The sequence below is a fragment of the Dermacentor silvarum genome, chromosome 8, assembly GCF_013339745.2.
Source record: "Dermacentor silvarum isolate Dsil-2018 chromosome 8, BIME_Dsil_1.4, whole genome shotgun sequence".
Lineage (NCBI taxonomy): Eukaryota > Metazoa > Arthropoda > Arachnida > Ixodida > Ixodidae > Dermacentor > Dermacentor silvarum.
Window position 1 is genome coordinate 121,614,987 of NC_051161.1, and position 18,856 is coordinate 121,633,842.

The window sequence follows — 18,856 nt, forward strand, 5'->3', positions numbered from 1 at the left end:
GCCCCCTCTCAGGGAGGCGACGAAGCCGCGGGCCGCATCCACGTCGGGACGGAGAAAAAAATTCAGAGCCCTTCCACTACTGTGAAGATGGAAGCCATCGAATCTGTGCCTATCGTGGGTCTGCTATAGTGATCATTGCTATAGTCAATTTACATATTATGATTATTGACTATATTGAGCGTCTTCGGCATGTTCGGGAAAGAGCAAGGACACCGGCGTCCTTGTTTTCGCCCGGCGCGATTGCGAAGTAGTGCTTCTTCTGCGCCAAGTCCGCCCCATCGTCATAGACTATAGCGTATGAGCCACAGCGTTCACAGCCGTGGCACACTGCACAGCATCGTCAGAGATCCTGACGTCAGGATCCTGGAAGCTGTGGTTAAACGAGCGTCCGTCCCATAGCGAGTCGAAAGCGCAACTGCTGATATCAGCTGCTAGCGCGATCTCTACGTCACGAGACAAAGGGGCACAGCGATTGGCGGGACGTGCCGCCGCCCAGTAACGCGACACTTCTGAAATAGGCATCGGCGGTGGCCAGGGGTATAACAATTGGCCAGTCTATCATTCATTTTGACACCTGCGCTAAGGCGCAACTGGCGGGAAACCACCACGCACATGCAGCCAAACCGCCAGCGTACATGGAGCCGAAATTGTTCCACGTGTCGCTTTGTCAGTGGACGCGATCCACCAAATCCTAGCCATACACAACTTCACTGTAAAAAAAAAGTATGGCCGGTTACTGCAGGTCAGGCTACTACAGGAGTGTTAAATATACAGGGTGTCCCAACTATCATGCACGAAGATTTAAAAATATGCAAATGCCAGGCAGCTGGACAGAACCAAGGTAATAGATACCGACATTATTTTTTCGCATTCCGCCTAATTACATAATTAGTCTGAATTAATTAATGAACTTCTCGGATATTACAATTAGATAAGTGTCAACGAGATTGTACAGCAACATGAAAAACTCCCGGTACAGCTTTCTGTTGCTGAATACGTGTTATATAAAAGTGCTTTTTTCTAGCGTGAAAGAAGCCCACGAATACACGCAATGTCGCCGCGCGATGCGCCGCTCAAGGCAATTTTTTAAAACCTCCTTGAGCTGGACCTGGTTAACTCAAACAGGCTAAATGACTATTAGCACCACCCCGTTTCGACGGGGATGCCAATAAACTATCATCATCATCAACAGCGACGTATCGTGCTACATGTCAAGGGATGTGACATGTACGCCACGTAGTCTGGATACCTGTGTTTACCCTTCGGTACACGTTATGGCGCCTCCTCGCAAAGTTTGAAGCGCTACTGAAGAAGCCAATCGTAGAGCTCAGCGCGCGGCTGTAACCAGGCAAGAAAGGGCTCAGCAGAGCCCTGTGCAGAGAGCAGCACAAGCCGCAGCTCGCCGTCGACGCCGGGCGGACAGTTCAGATCGTTCTCGTGAAAACGACGCTGAAGAGACTTCGCCGCGAAGACCCTGTAGTGCGTGGTGCCGAAAATGGAGCTCCTATGGAACCGCTCCTCCAGGTTACGTTGTGACATGTGCTGCGTGTGCCGCGCAGGCCGGCACTTTCCTATCTATCGATCTATCTATCCTCTTACGCCAACACAGCAGCACAAGTTGTTTTACAGCTATAGGCCGTCTGGGCATGTCATCATGGTCGTGATGCCGTCTCAGTCATTCCATCGTCCTCATTCCTGCTTCGTCGTCTTGACTCTTGTCATGTGGCGTCGTCACGCCTACTACGCCGATCTAGTGGCCTAAGTTGTCTAACAGTTTGTGCCACTATGTCGTGATGCCATCGCAAGTCGTCACGCCGTCGTTGCAGTTTGTCATCCGACTCTCGTCATGCTGTCGTCGTCACGCCGTCGTCTTCGCACAGTCGTAATTTCGTCACTGACACGCTGTCGGTTGACCATCCTCGTCAAATAAGAAACGCCAACCCATTGTAATCATTCCATGCCATTATAATGCCTACGTTAGGATGAACACGGCTCACGTTTACAAGGTTACGTTGTTACGCTGGGCATCTGGAATCTGTGTTGTGGCTGCAGAGTTATTGTGTTCGTGTCCTGCGGTGTTTGTCCCCACTCGCGAAGGTCGGTGCAAGGCTTGCTCGTAATTCTCTTCACTCGACGATTGCACGTGACTTAAATACGCGGGGAGTGTCCCTGGGCGCAGTTGATGAAAGCGAGAAGAATGCCGAGGTCATCGTTCGCAGATTGATTTGCCAGGTGTGTACGGATACAATTTAGCTATCAAGGTGCTGGGCTTGTGTGTTGCGTTCCTGTGGCTGGCACCGATGTTTAGCGTCAGTGTTGTTATTAAACAGACGAAGGAAAACGGCACTTGGCTCGAGAATCAACATTCCTTTCTGCGTACGCTGGCGCTCGGTAAAGACGTTGCCACGACCACAGGTTTCTTGGTAGCACCTCGTTATGAAGAGGTTCAGCAGTACATGCGGATGATATGGGCCCATAAAACAATGTTCAACAGGGGCTGAGACGAATCGTTTCGAGATAGTATATTAAAGATCGATGATCCCCATGTAGGCGGTAAAAGTAGACCCTGATGAAATACTGACGAAATATGATTGGACTAACCTTCTATATTCTTAAATACTGGTGGCAGCAGTTCATAACATCTGCGCAGGATGCACTTCAAATGTAAGTAAGCTTAAACTCCTTCCTTGCCACGCTATTCTAAATTGTGACAAAAAATTATGAAAAGTTTTTACTCTGGAACTTTTTTACGAAAAAAACAATGAAGGCAATACTTTAATCGTTTAGTTGCTCAAAATGTCAACAAGTCATTGCAGAAATAGTGTGAACAGAAATAGAGTGTAACAAAAGGAGATTGGAGGTTTGGTGGCGGAAAAGTAGGCAGACCAAAAACAACGGAGACGTACAAGAACAAAGTTCCCTATAGTGGTTCAGAAAGTTTGATGCTCGGAATTCCTTGTGTATGTGTGTGTGTGTCACTTGTAAAAAGAAATCTTGTTCGAGTTGGTAAATTTAAACCGGCACGCGAGAATGGCGCAGATACAGAGAGAGACGCAGCGCGAACGCTTGACTCACTTCTTTCAAACGAAACCAGATAAACATGCGCCGCGCAATATACCTACACCGCTCTGGAAACGAAAGACAGGTGGCCGTAACAGATGCAGCTATGCAGCTAGCATGACCGGGCTGAGGTGAGATCGCTTGCGTCAAAAAAGTTGCAGCCTGTTATGAACTGAACCACGACGTCAGACTTACTCTTGAAATTGACTCAAGTCCCGGGATAGAAACAGGATAAAAAAAATCTGATTTGAAGCCGCCTGTGGGTCTTTTTTTTATAGTTATTCAGGTCACGACGTATGATAGGAAACAATAAAGCAATTTACACTCGCCGTGTGTTGTATTCACGGCGCGAGGACTCCTAATGTCGCGCGGAACCCTCACCCATGGCGGCGTTGTTTACGAAGGATAACTTTCATTTCGCGAAAGAGAAAACAGCGTACCATTAGCAGGATCAGGGCAAAGGCGGTCACGGGGTGCGGCAAACGGCCGTTGAGTTGCTCTTTCCTGGCCTTGCGCACCTCTTTCCCGCACGCCCTCTTCCACACCTGCTCTAAAGCGCTATACGAATACACGCGCTGCAAAAGCAAAAAAAAAAAAAGAAAGAAAGAAAACAGCCTTTCGACTGCGACGTCGAAGACGGGTGCCTACTCCGACCCCCAACAAACACGTCCTCTAGTCGACCGCAGCAGCAGCGGCGTCGTCACTTCCGCGCCAGCGCGCGCGCGCGCTTTTCCACGGTTGGGGGTATGCAGCGCGCGGCGCGGGGACCGAACTCATTGTTATGTAACGCGCGTTCCAGCTGGTCGCACATTTTCCCCCGGCGCGCCACTTTTGCCCCGTCTCCATTTCCTTTCTGGCTCTCGCCGCAGGAGCAGCCGCATACCCGGCGGACGACGGTGGGACCGTGAGAGAAGATGGCTCGCAGCCGCCACCGCCGCCACCAGTGCCGATAAGGAATCTGGAGCACACACACGCCGCCGCTGGAGGCCCTGGGGGAACGCTCCGCGCACTGCCAGCGAGCGGCTGTCCACCGCCAGGCAACGCCGCGGCGGGAAATCTAAGCCGCGGCGGTGGTGTTAACCCGGCCACGGTTGTTGACAGTGCGGCCGCGCCAGTGACCAGCGCGTCCGGCTTCTGTTCGACAAACCAGGTATCGACTTGCTGTGTCCGCGATATAGTGCAGTATTCTCCGCTTGGGAAGCGGGACGTGTTTTGTGCCTGGTGTGCGGTGTGATTGCGCGAGTGTGTACGATGTCGGCGGTGCCCCAGCAGCGTGACGTCGCCATGTTCGGACTGGGTCTCAGGGACTACGGCTCCAGCTGGACGCGGCTCCAGGAAGCTCTGCGGGTGCAGCAGCAGATGTACGGACCCGTGAGGCAGGAGGAGCTGCCGCAGCCGAGTCCACCTGCACGATCGGATGACGGCAGTGAAGAGAAGACTTCGTCCAAGGGCAAGTCCAGGGCCGGACTGATCGGGCTCATCACCAGGAAGAAAGATGGCAAGAAAAAAGACAAGAGATCGTCCAAGTCCCCGGAAAGGAAAGCTAAGGAACATTTGTCCGAAGACGACGCTTCGACAAAGCCTGAATCTCTGATGGAAGCCTCGTCTCTTAAGAGGCCCGCGCGTAAGGAAACGCCTAACTTGTTTGTTCGGACACAGTCATCTGAGAAAGAAGCGGATGTTCCTGACGCGCCTAGGGAGAAGTCCCAAAGCCCGAAGTCCTTCTCGCGCATGTCCGAAAACTTTGACTCCGACGAGAGGCTGTCGACGGAGGACTTTCGTAACAATGGTGACGCGGGTAGTCCCGGCGATGAGTTTCTGGTCAACGGCAAAAGACGACAGGACTCACCGTCCGAAAGAGAGTCCTGGGAACCCAAGATCGCTGCCGACGATGACCCCAGCCTGCGAAAGAGCGCACGAGCGCCTGCAAAAATTCCCAGGGGACATAGGCGGAACAGTCCCGATCGCGAGAGAGACGAGGTCGTCTACAGAAGGCCCCGTCAGCAGTCCTTCAGAGAAGATTTTTACGGCGAGGATGGGCACGACGAAAATTTTAACCACCGAGAGCCCCAGCGTCGCCCGAATGATCCCGTACACAGACAGCGATCATCGAGGCAACAATACACCTTGAGTGACCCTCCTTACCAAATCGACAACGGTGAGCCTCTCGCGGAGCAGTCATTGAACAGGTCTGCCGACGAACCGGAGCCTATTCGCCCGTCGAGAGAAGCTGACCGTGTGATCTATAGACGCGAAGTGGTTGAGCAGTCCAGAGGACAGTCTCATACAAAACCTGCTGTCGATATGGAGCCACATCGTTCGTCTAGAGAGGCCGATAGACCCAGCTACCGACGGGAAGAAGGCGAACCTCGGAGAGGCCACTCCTTGACGAGGCCAACGTCCGACGTCGAACCCCGTCGTCCGTCTAGAGAGGCTGAACGGACGAGACACTCCATGACGAGGCCCAATTCGGACGTTGAGCCGCATCTTCCGTCTAGAGAGGCCGAACGGGCGAGACACTCCATGACGAGGCCCAATTCGGACGTTGAGCCGCATCTTCCGTCTAGAGAGGCCGAACGGGTGAGACACTCGATGACGAGACCCAATTCGGACGTTGAGCCGCATCTTCCGTCTAGAGAGGCCGAACGAGCGAGACACTCCATGACGAGGCCCAATTCGGACGTTGAGCCGCATCTTCCGTCTAGAGAGGCCGAACGGACCAGTTACCGTCGCGATGACAGAGACGTTGCGAGAGGACATTCGTTAACGCGGAACGAAACCGAGCCTCAAAGACCATCTAGGGAGGCCGATAAAGCTGGCTACCACCGTGAGGACACAGAAACGCGCTTGGGTCGCTCGGTCACGAGGCAGGGCGGGGTCGGCGACTCCGAACCACATCGTCCGTCGAGGGAAGCCGACCGCACTAGTCACCGCCGAGAACAGCACGGGCCACCTCCGAGGGGTCCTTCGCTAACGAGGCCCACTTTCGAGACCGAGCCACACCGCCCGCCGCGAGAGGTCGACCGCGTCGATCCCACGCACCGTAGGGAGCTGTCGCCGTACAGGCAGGAGGCGGACGACTTCAACGACCGCCGGTCGAGGCTGCAAGAGTACGCGGAAGCGCGCACCAGGCGAGACGAATCGCAGGCTCGACTTCGCGATTACAGTCCGATGGAGAGGCGCCCCAACGGCCGCCTCGACTCGACGGCTTACAAAAACCGGCAGCAGACCGACAGGGAGCAGCGCGTGTCAAACAGGGCTGACAGGCAGTCGCACATGTTCAAAGAGGACGCCCTCGAAAGGAACAAGGACCACGACGAGTGGAGCGACAGGGACGGCCGCCAACAGCAGCAGTCGCTGCAGCAGCTTCAACGCAGGGACGGCCGCGCTGACCCGGAGCCCAGAAGCCCTCTTCATCACCAGCAGCAGCAACAGCAACAGGTGCAGGCCACCGACAACGGCGTGCGGCCGCTGGGCTGCACCCGTTGTGGCGACCGCGTCTATCCCAAGGAGATGGTGACGCCCAAGCCGGGCGTGCTCCTGCACAGCGGCTGCTTCAAGTGCCGCGAGTGCAACGTCAAGCTGACGCTGCAGACCTTCTTCACAAACCAGCGGGACACACGCGACGCCGACGTCTACTGTCGTACCCACGTACCGCGCCTCGGCCCCGGAACCGTGGACGGCAACGCTCTCAATATCCTCACCAGCAAGAACAGCCGGGAGATCAAGTTCAGCCGGTACCCGAAGGTGAGCGCCTTTCTGTTCGCCCCTCCTGCTCTACCGACAGTTTTTTTCCTGCAGTTTGTCGCGCATAGTGAGTGTGTGTACAATCATTGGAATCGGTCGCAGCAAATCCTCAGAGAGCATATAATACATGTCGCAAGGCGGCGCTTCAGTTTTGAACGTGCTAAACTCCACATGGAAACTTTCACTGCTTCCCTGTGCACGCCATGAAAAATTATGGCGACTTCTGCGCACGATTAATATTGTGAACGCTATATTTCTTTCGTTCTCCTGTGGCTAATTTCCTCGGCCACGCCTTTATACGACAGGCTTTGCGCAGTTAATGGAGCGCAATAATTCGATCAGTAACAACGGGGCGGTCGAAGGATACACAAACGCGGGTGCGGTTGCTAATGGACTTTCGTAAGTGTATTCCACACGCCCGTTGCCCCTGGAGTTTCATGATGAACACAAGTGCAGAAAACATAAAGCTGCCACACCAGGAAAACAGCTGCAGCGCATTCTAGTGTCGGGTCAGAACGACCTTTTCCTCTGGTACAGCTGAAGCTCTTGCAACTGAAAGTCCTATTTCGTACCTAGTACGGGCAGGAACGAGAAAAAAAAACACTTCGAAATAATACCTATGGAACCGTATAAACCAGCGTTTGAGTTGAAGTTATCTCCTTGGCAATAGAACTATACATTCAGCCTTGAGAATAAGCTCCACGTCGAATGGGGCCAATTAAATAATATACAGACCAGCAGTTTTCACGGAAGGCTCGCCAGTCTCGCAGCAAACGTGTCGGTCGGCTTCGTAGCACTTATGAAGCGGCATTTTCTCTGGAAATTTCCTCCTATCGAAAACAACCGAACGCCTATGCAGTTAAAGCTATTTGCTAAGAACCTAATTGGTACATACTTGGCATAGTAAGCAAGCGCAAACACGTACCACAGACTTAATCTGTTCTAGCGCGCGCGCACGTGTGTGTGTGTGTGTGTGTGTGTGTGTGTGTGTGTGTGTGTGTGTGTGTGTGTGTGTGTGTGTGTGTGTGTGTGTGTGTGTGTGTGTGTGTGTGTGTGTGTGTGTGTGTGTGTGTGTGTGTGTGTGTGTGTGTGTGTGTTTACTATTATGTCGCGCATCTATTTCGCAACTGCGCAATTTCTCCTCATTAATTTTTAACAAAAAGAAGACATGGTAATACTAGACTACTGGATCCCTTCCTGGGTCACTGATGGGCGTATAAAGTACTCGTTCATATTTTTCTAAAAATATTCCGTGGTTTTACGTCTCAAAACCATGGTACGCCGTAGTGTGGGACTCCTGATTAATTTTGACCACCTGGGTTTCCTTGAGGTGCACCCAATGCACGGTACACAGGCGTTTTTGCATTTCGCCCCCATCGAAATGCTGGATTTGATCCCACGCCCTCAAGCTTAGAACCGCAACGCCAAAGCCACTCTACAGAACCAAGGCGGATACACGTGCTGATGAATAAATTAAGCCGGAAAATAGTAAAAAGCGCATAAACGCAACCGAGAGCACAACATTCAGTTATGCATGTCAGGGTCGGCGTGCTGCTCTTTATATGTACAAACAGTAACGTGTATGAAGACCCCCTCAATTTCATTAGCCGTCGGGTCTTTCTCCCCGCCGTCGGAGTCGAAGAGTAATGTGGAAACAAGGATTAGCTTTTTCCTTTGAAGCTGAACTCGTTTTTATTATACCAATCAAGGAGGAAAGAACGATGGCACAACGTGGCTTCGGGATATACGTACATGCATGGAACCCGAGTTATGTAGTGCGTCATTCAGAAAGATCTGAGCTGAAACAGGTAGTCTGAAAGAGGAAAGGCAGCAAACTCACTTCGCAATTCGCAACTTTATCAACTCTGTATAGTGTACGCCTCTTGTTAATAGGCGTTCAGTGTGTACTCTTATTTCTTAAGTGGCTCCTTAAGAAGATATGGTTTTATTGCGATAGCACTTATATGGACACTTCAAGCGGATTTCTGCCGTCATCGTCGCCGTCGCCGTGAGATTCCGTTAAAGTCCAAGGGCGATAAAACCGTCGCCGCGTGCCGTATGCGCAAGTGAAAGCGCGCGGGGGACGCGCGCTATCACGGAGAGCAAACGCGACTTCCGTCGCGCGAAAGGCCGTGGGAGTATGTGAGAGAGGGAGGGGGGGGGGCGATGCTGTGCTGCGGCACAAAATGCGTATCTTGCAACCAGGCGCGAGGGGAACTGGCCACTCAATCTCCCACGCTTAAGCAGGAAAGCGGGAAGGCAGCGCGGGAGGGAAGGGAGGAGGGCAGCTTCTACTCTGCCAACAACTGTGCTTGTACTTTGCGCCGGTGCGGGCTGTCACGCGCACAGTATCTCGAAAGCGATCTCCACACGGCTCTGATTTTTGTATACGCAGTGCATTCGCCGCTCTGCTTCCGCTGAAGCCATAGAGTTTCACACTATAAAACCTAGAGGGAAATGTGGCTCTGCTGCGCCGTGGTATGCAAGGGAATGCCGGTGTATTGTGGATTCGGATTGGCATCATTCTTGGTGAGCCCGAACGCCTTGAAGACGCGCCTGGCTAGCACCGTTCCGTCTGTCACAATGATTAATTTCCTGCTAAAACAGGACGTAAAAAACTGCTTTAGCTTTATTATTACACAAAAACATGTTTTGTTTAATTCTTAGGACATACTATTAGATGAACAATTCTATGAAACGTAAAAAGTATCAGCTGGCTCGCGTAGACGGTGCCGCCAGTTTACCCTCTAGGTGTTATAGTGAGAAACTCTATGGCTGAAGCGATAGACCGCGTGAACCTTCGCTCGCTGCGGCGGCTGCGCTTGCTGCCAGCGTTTATACAGCGGTTGTCTGCGGTCATCGAGTGTGATCTATTCATGTTTGCTTGTGCGCGCTGACACCACGCTTGTTAATTCAGTTAGTAAGCGAATGTGTCCAAGTTTATGCAGCCGATAAAACTACTATCCCTGCTCCGAATAGCTCTCTACTAATTTGCTATCGCAATTGATGCTTCGCCTTTCGGGAGAAACTGTGACATTCTTTTTGTACATGCTTAACACCTGTCCTCTTTTCTTTTTGACAATTCAGGCATCACTCAGCGGCAGGTTTCTTGCAATAGCATTTATATTACACTCCCAATCGCGTAGGCTTTGTAATTCAAAATCCCAGTCATTGACTAAGGTGATGGTACCACCTCGTTATTGTCCGCATGGCAAGGGTGTAGAACATGATGGAATATTTGCTTTACGTATGACTTTACAAATTATTATTTGTGTTTTTGGTTATTGGTGATACGACAGCAAAGCGAGGGAGTTTCTGAATGTTTCATTGTTAATAGGTGTGCGTATTTAGTAGCGGTGTGCGAATATTAGAAACATTCGAATAATGAATCCAATAGTCACTATTCGTAAATGCGAATATTTTCTGAATACTTTTCGAATATTTCAATACGTCAACTGTGTCCTATTAAACATAAAATTGGACCAAAAGTACGGTACATTTACACCCCAGCGGCCATAGTATAGACATAAAACATGAGAACTTGCGTAGTGGAGCAGGCCACGTCGATTAGGTCGCCATACTTTACAGGCTATACAGCGATCATTCGCACAAAGAGTTCTGTGCATGCGAATGAACTACTTGTTTGCAATAAACACCGCTTTATAACGAACTATGTAATGACAGAAACGTTCTAACTTCAAGAATACTAGCATGCGATCATCGTATTATGTTAATTGTGATAACGACTGTTCAATATTAGAAAACTATTCTATATTCGATTCGATTCGCTTTTGGCACAATTCGATTCGTATTCGAGTCGGTATAAAAAAAAGCATTATTCGCACGCCCCTAGTTTTGAGGAGAGGCTGCTGTGGCTGCGTCTAGGAAGCGGACCGGCCTCCAGAGCGACACCGACAGCGACGATACCAGTGCCTACTCGCTCAGCAGTGAGGACTTCTCCGATGACGACTTTCAGCTTGTGAGGAGCCGCAAGGCGAAACGAAGAAACACCAGGGCTTACCTGTCTTCAAGCACGTCGACTGCAGGACCGACTCGGAATAGCGCGGTCAGTACAATTCTATTTATACCAGAACTTGCTACCGACAACCTGAGGTGACTCAACAGACAGTCTGTCTCGGTGCTTCTCGAAGCGGTGGTGCCAAATCAAGTCACGGATGTCAGAGTCAACTCACGAAAAGATGTCTTAGCTATTGACATCGTACATGAGACGGCACGGATCACTTTGAGCAAACTTACGGAACTTGGTGGCGTGAAGGTCCGCTCGTGCATTCCTCTGGACAGTGATACCGCTACTGGTGTCATCAGCGACGTGGACGTCTCCATCTCCAGCGCCGACTTGCCGATTTTAATTAAGCCAGCCGTTGATGGCTGCGCGATCACTCATGTGTCTCGACTCGGCACGTCCCGCTGTGTGAAGGTGGTTTTCACGGGCGAATCTCTTCCCTCACACGTCAAGGTAAGCCACTTTAGATACACCTTGCGTCCATTTATCCAAAAACCACTCCGATGCCGCAACTGCCTGAGGCTGGGACACGTGAGCGCTGTGTGCGAGAACACGAGAGTTTGCTCGCGCTGCGCACAGCCCCACGCTGCAGACTCCTGTGTAGCCACGGTGCTCAAATGCCCCAATTGCATTGGCTCCCATGATGCTACCTCAAAGGACTGCCCTAAATTGAGGAAAGAAAGGGCGGTCTTGAAGCAGATGGCAAGAGACCGTTCGTCTCGTGGGGAAGCTGATGCGGCCATTAGAAAGCGACGCTCCTGACGCCGTCGGACTTCAAAGAACGAATATTCCTCTATGAAGAGCGCGGCACAACCGATAACTCCTCCTCTGCCCCCTAGGCCTGGCGGAGTCGAGTCTAACTCTGACAAGGTCGTGCCGGAGAACACCAATACTGAAGCCTGGCCCGCGCTACCAAAGCTGCAGCCGCCGCCACAGCAGAAGCCACAACCGAAGCCACAGCAAATACCCCAGCTGAAGCCACAGCCGAATCCATAGCCACAGCCGAAGCCACAGCCATGGCCACAGCCGATGCCACAGCTGACGCCACAGTTCAAGCCACATCCGAGGCCACAGCCGGAGTCACAACCGATGCCACAGCCGGCACCACAGTCACATCAAAGAATACAATGCACCGCAGTAGAAGCCACAATGCCGACTCCCGATAAATTGCCCGAAGAAGACCAGCAAGTGGTTGTGATGCTTCGGTTCCTTGTAAATACCCTACGTATACTCTTAAGCAAGCTGCATACTCCGTCAGCGCGAAGTGCAGTGCAAGTACTGGATGCCCTCAATCCAGTGCTTGCAAGTCTCGAGTAAGCCCCATGGCTCACCCGCAGCCTCCTATTCTCGCAACGACCACTGGCCCTTGGTTCATGTCAGATGTCTACAACGCACATCACCAGCTATGGGACTTGACTTTGGTGTTATGGTGCTTCGCTGCACACACAATGCTCACTCTCCTCCTCTTTTCCTCTTTTTATTCCCCCTTTCCTTTACCCCATGTCATCATCATCATCATCATCATCAGCCTATATTTATGTCCACTGCAGGACGAAGGCCTCTCCCTGCGATCTCCAATTACTCCTGTCTTGTGCTAGCGTATTTCAACTTGCGCCTGCGAATTTCCTAACTTCATCATCCCACCTGACTTTCTGCCGCCCTCGACTGCGTTTCCCTTCTCTTGGTATCCATTCTGTAACCCTAATGGTCCACCGGTTATCCATCCTACGCATTACATGGCCTGCCCAGCTCCATTTCTTCCGCTTAATGTCAACTAGAATATCGTCTACCCCCGTTTGTTCTCTGATCCACACCGCTCTCTTCCTACACACCCCATGTGTAGGGTAGCAAACCGGACGTTCGTCTGGTTGACCTCCCTGCCTTTCCTCTCTTCGCTTCCTCTCTGTCTCTCTCTGCTGGTTCGAGATCTTAGTGGGGTGTTCTCTCGATGTTTTCTCTCATTTCTGCCGATTCCGGGGTGGACAGACATCCACCTAAGTCCCCAGCATGAACATGGCATTGTGCAGGGGTCCCTGCAGGGTGTTTACCCTGGGTGATAGGCATGTTGCGCATAATACTTCGAGTCCCTCAACGACTACTTATGAATCGGCAAAATGAATGTTATATTTTTGCTTATGAGTATACTGATCTGCCGCCTTCGTCGATCGGTCCGGAACTCTCCCTGCAGGATTGGCCGTTACGTCGGCATTCAATAATCTGTCACGTGTCTCATGCCTTTATGGGTACATCTGGCTCGACGTTGTCGTGGCTGATTGATACATTCTCTTGCTTACGTGTTGTATAGAGTGTCTTTCCTCGTGTAGCGAGCGTGTTGAGTCTCTTTTGCAATGCTGCTTTTCTCTAATGCTATTGACAAAGTCCCTAGAAGTATTGATCTTTGTCATTCAAATGCTTCAAAGTGTATTGAAAGAGCAACTGCCTAATGACTACTCTTCCATTGAAATATGTAACGCTCAAGCGGACGCTCTTCAAACTCCACTCACTCGCGCTAATTTTCGAAGCCAGCGCGCCGCCGTGAGCTACGCATCCATCAAGTCGACTCGGCCTTACCGATTTGTCTATCGCTGTCTTGCTTTCCTAGTTACGCAAGTTCCAAGGGCATTCGCCCGCAGTAGCTGGTTCAGAAGCCCCTCCATCACTGTTCGCTGCATGCTTCGCCAAGTCGCCTGGCGCCACAGCACCCAAAGGAACGGGGCGCGCTCTTTACGTCGACGCCGTATGCCTGCCTCGGGGAAGAACACTTCGCATGGCATAATCGTTTCCGGGCAATCTCGCGTCTATACTATCGGATGCGTGCATGCTTCTCCGCATTAACCCGGCTTGTTCCGTAACAGCGAGTCCCTCTGCACTTCCACTGTTTGCGCTTATCCTCTCCTATTCAGTCTGGGCGATATTATCACTTCGCAAGGAGCGGCTTCGGTTCGATCGTCGCGTACTGCTCCCACGTTGTGCCGCTGTTTTGTTCCGCGTTATGGGCGCTGCATTTAAGCCTCCAGCGGTGCCAGAGGAGGGAGAGTTGTTACGGCGCCCGCCCCCTCTTTACGCTTTCGCTGAAAGAGGTCGCACGCGACCCGCTTTTTTTTTTTTTTTTTTTTTTTTTGCGTGCGACTCTTTACTGCTCCACGCTTTGCACACACAAACGCCACGCAGCGGTGCGCTTATGAGGCAAGGCCCACAGCAGCTCTTGAGCAATACGAGGGACCGCGTAAGCTCGTGCCGCTGTTTTGCTTCCCGGTGTGCTATCTTCGTCTCGTGTAGCTGGGGTTGCCTGCTTCCGTAACGAGAGTAAGCGTCCATCTGCCGCGATTGGATTTGTCAACTTTACAGAAAGCGTAAATGCTGGAAAAGCATGTCCGGTTCGTCATAACCGGTTCTACGTCACAGTTCATCTTTATTTCAATGCGGAGCATTCTTGGCAAGTTCAGCCCAATTTTCTATAACGAATATCTGGCGACTACCTGGCCGTTTTCGGGAGCCGATCCCGGAGATAGTGCAGCCTGAGATATGCCCTGGGGTTGCTTCCTATCTGCCACTTGGTATGTGCCTATCCTCAATCAACATTTTTGACGTCAGCTTGGGTCACCTGGGTATCACATCAACAACGACAAACATTATCTTCGATGAACCTCGTTGACGCCAAGTTGGGTCACTGGGTAATGTGTGCCGTTCCCGAGCGAATGTGCCACTGGGTCTGTGCCGCTTTTCAATGAACCTCTTTGACACCAACTTCCAGTGAGGCACAACTAGGCTGTGAATCCAGTTTACGCAAGTTCCGCCGCTTCACGCGCAGTCCCCCTCGCCTCGAAGCTCTCTCAGCAAACAGGTGTGTGTTACTGGTGGTTGGGAAAGAGCGGGAAAGAGAGGGCGGGCACATTTGCGGCTCACTCTGCTCAAACCGACGACTGGCCCGTATTGTCGCTTGAAAGCGGCGCGTGTTGCAGTTCCTCCGAGGGATGAACTGCTGTCAGCGCAACGCACCATTCGTCGCTCTCGGGAATATGCAGCCGGAAGATAGTGCTGTCTACAAATGAAGGCCGATGCCGAAGGGCACTTGGTAATATGGGCCCCTGAAGCCACTGGGTATGCGCACAGAGTATGCGCCGCTGGGTATGTGCGGCTCTTCAGTGAATGTCTTTGACGCCAACTCGGTTGACTGAACATCACAAGAAACGCCGGCATGCCGTGTACTCCTCACCAGTTCGCAACGGGTCGCAAAAGCCTTTCGCTGCAGAACGATTATATGATACATGAAAAAAAAAAATGTCTGCCACCCCGTGAATGCTTCTCATGACGTAGCTGTCAACTGAAGTTGAGCCTGTTTTTTGGGCTGTGCTTATACTGTATGCGGCATTATCGTCAATCGGGTTTTATAACATACGTTGCTTTTTACACCCTGGCTATAGTGAAACTGACGCACTTCTAGGTAATAGGAAGTAAGAGCTAGTCGAGTGACGCGATCCTACCAATGAAAGATTGAATGTTCTAATAGCATGTTCGGGGTTGCAGAAAAAAAAGGCAGAAATATTTTTATGAATTTTAAAAAACACTAACACCACTTCATCCCTCCCTTTAATTGCTTTAATCGCTTCCGCTACAGTAAAATTCAAAGGCCCAGAATAGGAGACAAAAATTCTTTCTCAAGCTCAATGTATCTTTTCGCCTATGGTGAAAGCAGCCACTAGGGACGACTGAGAAGAGCTTGTGATCGTAGAATATGCTTGATTTTCAGTGCAATTGATGAAGATGGGTAGAAGAGAGGTGATGGTTTGAGCTAGTTGGTTTTCTATATAGTTGAGTGGTGCAGCGCAAAGCAAGGCAAAGGGACATGGAAAAAACGAGGACGCGAGCACTAACTGGTAACTCAATTTTTTTTCTTTAATGTGTTGTCTGATACAAATATTCATATTGTCTTATACAAAGGAATGGGAGGTTTTGTAGCCCTGCATTGCAGCGCATGCAGATGCACCCTGGCGTTCGAGCAAACAAAAGTAATTTTTATGCACTTGGACGACCGCACGTGCATCATTGTCGAATCAACTAGCATGGTACGCGAACGGTGACCATGCATAAGCAAGCCATCCCTGGCCTTATCACAAAGGGAGGTGACATTTTCATGCAATGTCGGCGCGAACAGTCGGCGATGATGGTATCTCTGTTTTCTGTCGTCTTTTACAGCGAAGCTGTTAAGGGCTAGTTCCGCCAGGATCGTGTCCGCCTGTAGAAAAAAACTATCATCATCAGCATTAACTCGAGTGTCATCGTCTTCTTCCGCAGCTGGCTCGTTGGTGCCCATCGGTTTGCGCTCGTGCCGTTGGATGCCATGCCGAGCACCAGCGCGTGCTCGGCACGCGCTCGTGCCACTACTCCCGCGTTCGTCGTCGTCGTCTGCTTCCACAGCTGGCTGCGTTGTCGCTAATTATTCCAGCGTAGAATTTCACTTCTCTTCTGTCGTCGTAGTGGGTAGGCCGCATTTAGGGGGGTATGAGCCATTGCTTAAGGGGGTATGAGTCATTCATGAGCAACTGACGACATGTCCTAACACGTTTGAGCAACGCCGATGCGATCGCGCTCGGGAAAGGGCTCGTCGTCGACGTGACGATTCTAGCGTGAGGGCTTCCGAAGCCCAGACAAAACGTCAGCGAGGAGTCGCGGTCCCCGAGTTTAGGGAGCGCGATGTTAAGGCCAAACGTCAGCGCCGTCTTGCCCTCCAGGAACCCGGCAACGGTGGTGCACGCCTCGGCAAAGCTAGTGCCAACTTCCCCGGCGCGATGGCCATGTTTCAACGCGAGTGTAACCGGAACGTTCATGATAGGCATGTTCAGTTGGGTGATGCCCAATGACGATACGCCCATCCTCATCGTGGGGGCAATATTCACTACAGCAGACCCACCATAGTCCCAGCTTCGCTGGCTTCCATCTTCACAGTAGTGAGAGTGCTCTGAAATGTTTTACTTCTGTTTTTCCATAAAATCTTCGTATGAGACAATAAAACTTCAGTTGGCAGAAAGCGCTCGCCCTCGTTTTATTGCGATAGCAATTATATGGACACTTCAACCGGATTTCTGCCATCGGCGTCGCCGTCGTTGTCGCCGTTGTCGTCGCCATCGCCGCGAGGTTCAGTATAGATTCCAAGGGCGATAAAATCGTCGCCGCGCGCCGTATGCGCGAGTGAAAGCGGGCGGGGGACGCGCGCTATCACGGAGAGCGAACGCACGGCGGAAAGCAAACGTGACCGTCGTTCGAAAGGCCGTGGGGGTATGGGGGGAGGGAGGCGGGGTGACGCTGTGCTACGGCACCAAATGCGTATCTTGCAACCGTGCGCAAAGGGAACTGGCAACGCAATCTCCCACGCGAAAGCGAAAAAGCGAGAAGGCAGCGCGGGAGGGAGGGAGGGGGGGGCAGCTTCTACTCTGCAAACAAATACGCTTGCACTGGCTATGGTGGCGGTCGCCCGCACCGTCTCTTATCGCCACACGGCTCTGACCTTTGTATGCGCTGTGCATTCGCCGCTCAGTTTCCGTTGAAGCGATAGACCGCACGATTCTTCGCCCGCTGCGGCGGCTGCGCTTGCTGCCAGCGTTTTGACAGTCGTTGTCTGCGGTCATTCAGTGTGATCTATTCATGTTTGCTTGTGCGCGATGACACCACGCTTGTCAATTCAGTGTCCAAGTTTATGCAGCCGATAAAACTACTATCCCTACTACGAATAACTCTCTGCTAATTTGCTATCGCAATTGATGCTTCGCCTTTCGGACGAAACTGCGACATTTTTTTTTTTCTGTGCCCCTTTGTCCTGCTTCGGCTGCACCACTCAACCAGGTGGAAGAGTAGTGAGAAATCGAGCCCTGTGTTCAACCCTCGCATCTCGCCACTGTCTCTCTCACGCTGAAGATTATGGTGACCTGAGCTACCGACCCAACCCCACTTGCTGAATAAACTTCGCTCAGCATAGGGGACGGGCGTGTACGTTCTTACTAGTGGCAAAGTTTTTCTTTTTATTATTGTAATTAAGACGAAAATAAGTAGAGGAGTATTCGGTTTTGTTTGGCTATGTTTACCCTATATGTATGTACGTACAACATGCACTGTAAACCTTTTTACACCCCTAAGGGTGTTTTATGTCTATACCTCCCACCCTTACACCATTACGGGTGCAAGAGTGTTTGTTATAGACCGATTTGCAGCCTTAGGGAGTCTTAAGGGGGCAAATAGGTTTACAGAGTGGCGGGTAGAAGGCTGTGCACTCGATAGAGTGGCATCCGCTGTCTTCTGATGACTGCTACTCGTTCTTGGGTGTATACAAAGTTGCTTCATCTTGTGTATGCGAGCCAGGTGCCCTCAGAGGAAGAATGTTGTGATTACACCCAAGGTCAACGCTCACTAACTGTCGCGCGTGTCCACCATGCACCCATGCGCATTCCGTTTCGCACAGAGTGCGGAGTCTTACCTTTCTCGGCGATCTAAGTCAGCAACACGGAAGACCTTTCTCGTTGGTCGAGATCTCGGGACCGTGGCCTCGCACGTCACAGCTGCGGAAGGCCACAAAAATGTTGATGCAGTTCCTGAAGGCAACCGGGCCGTAGGACTATCTGGGACGCAGGGCTAAGAATTTTCATGACGTCGACCATTCCTTCTCTTAATCTTTCCCTCCCATTTCCATTTACCCCAGTTCAGGGTAGCTATAACCAAGCTCAGTTTGGTTAACTTCCTGCCTTTCATTTATCCGTTTCTTTATTTGTTTCCCTCTTGTGACATCAGTCACGCCTGATCGTCACATCGAGGTATACACATTAAGCATGGTTACATTTATGCCTACACGTTACAAATCGTAAGCATTTCTATGCCTACCCAACGAGAAATCCCGTCTATCCGTCCGCCACGTAGGACGATTGCTTTCAAAATCAGGCCCGCAGCAGCGAGCGAATCAATCCTCCTGGTGCCTCTCGCTTCAACACGAACTAAGCGGCGAGAACTCAGCGCACACAAAGCTATCAGCACTCGGCG

At 51.4% G+C, this 18,856-nt stretch overlaps 1 protein-coding gene across 1 annotated transcript in view; it reads left to right on the forward strand.

Annotated features, from left to right (window-relative positions):
* Positions 1 to 18,856, forward strand: part of LOC119461651 (microtubule-associated protein futsch) — a 79,416-nt gene that overhangs the window by 46,897 nt on the left and 13,663 nt on the right. The window contains exon 2 of the mRNA XM_049671844.1: positions 3,930 to 6,807. Coding sequence (XP_049527801.1) covers positions 4,312 to 6,807 — 2,496 coding nt within the window. The 5' untranslated portion in view covers positions 3,930 to 4,311. The remainder of the gene's footprint in view (positions 1 to 3,929; positions 6,808 to 18,856) is intronic.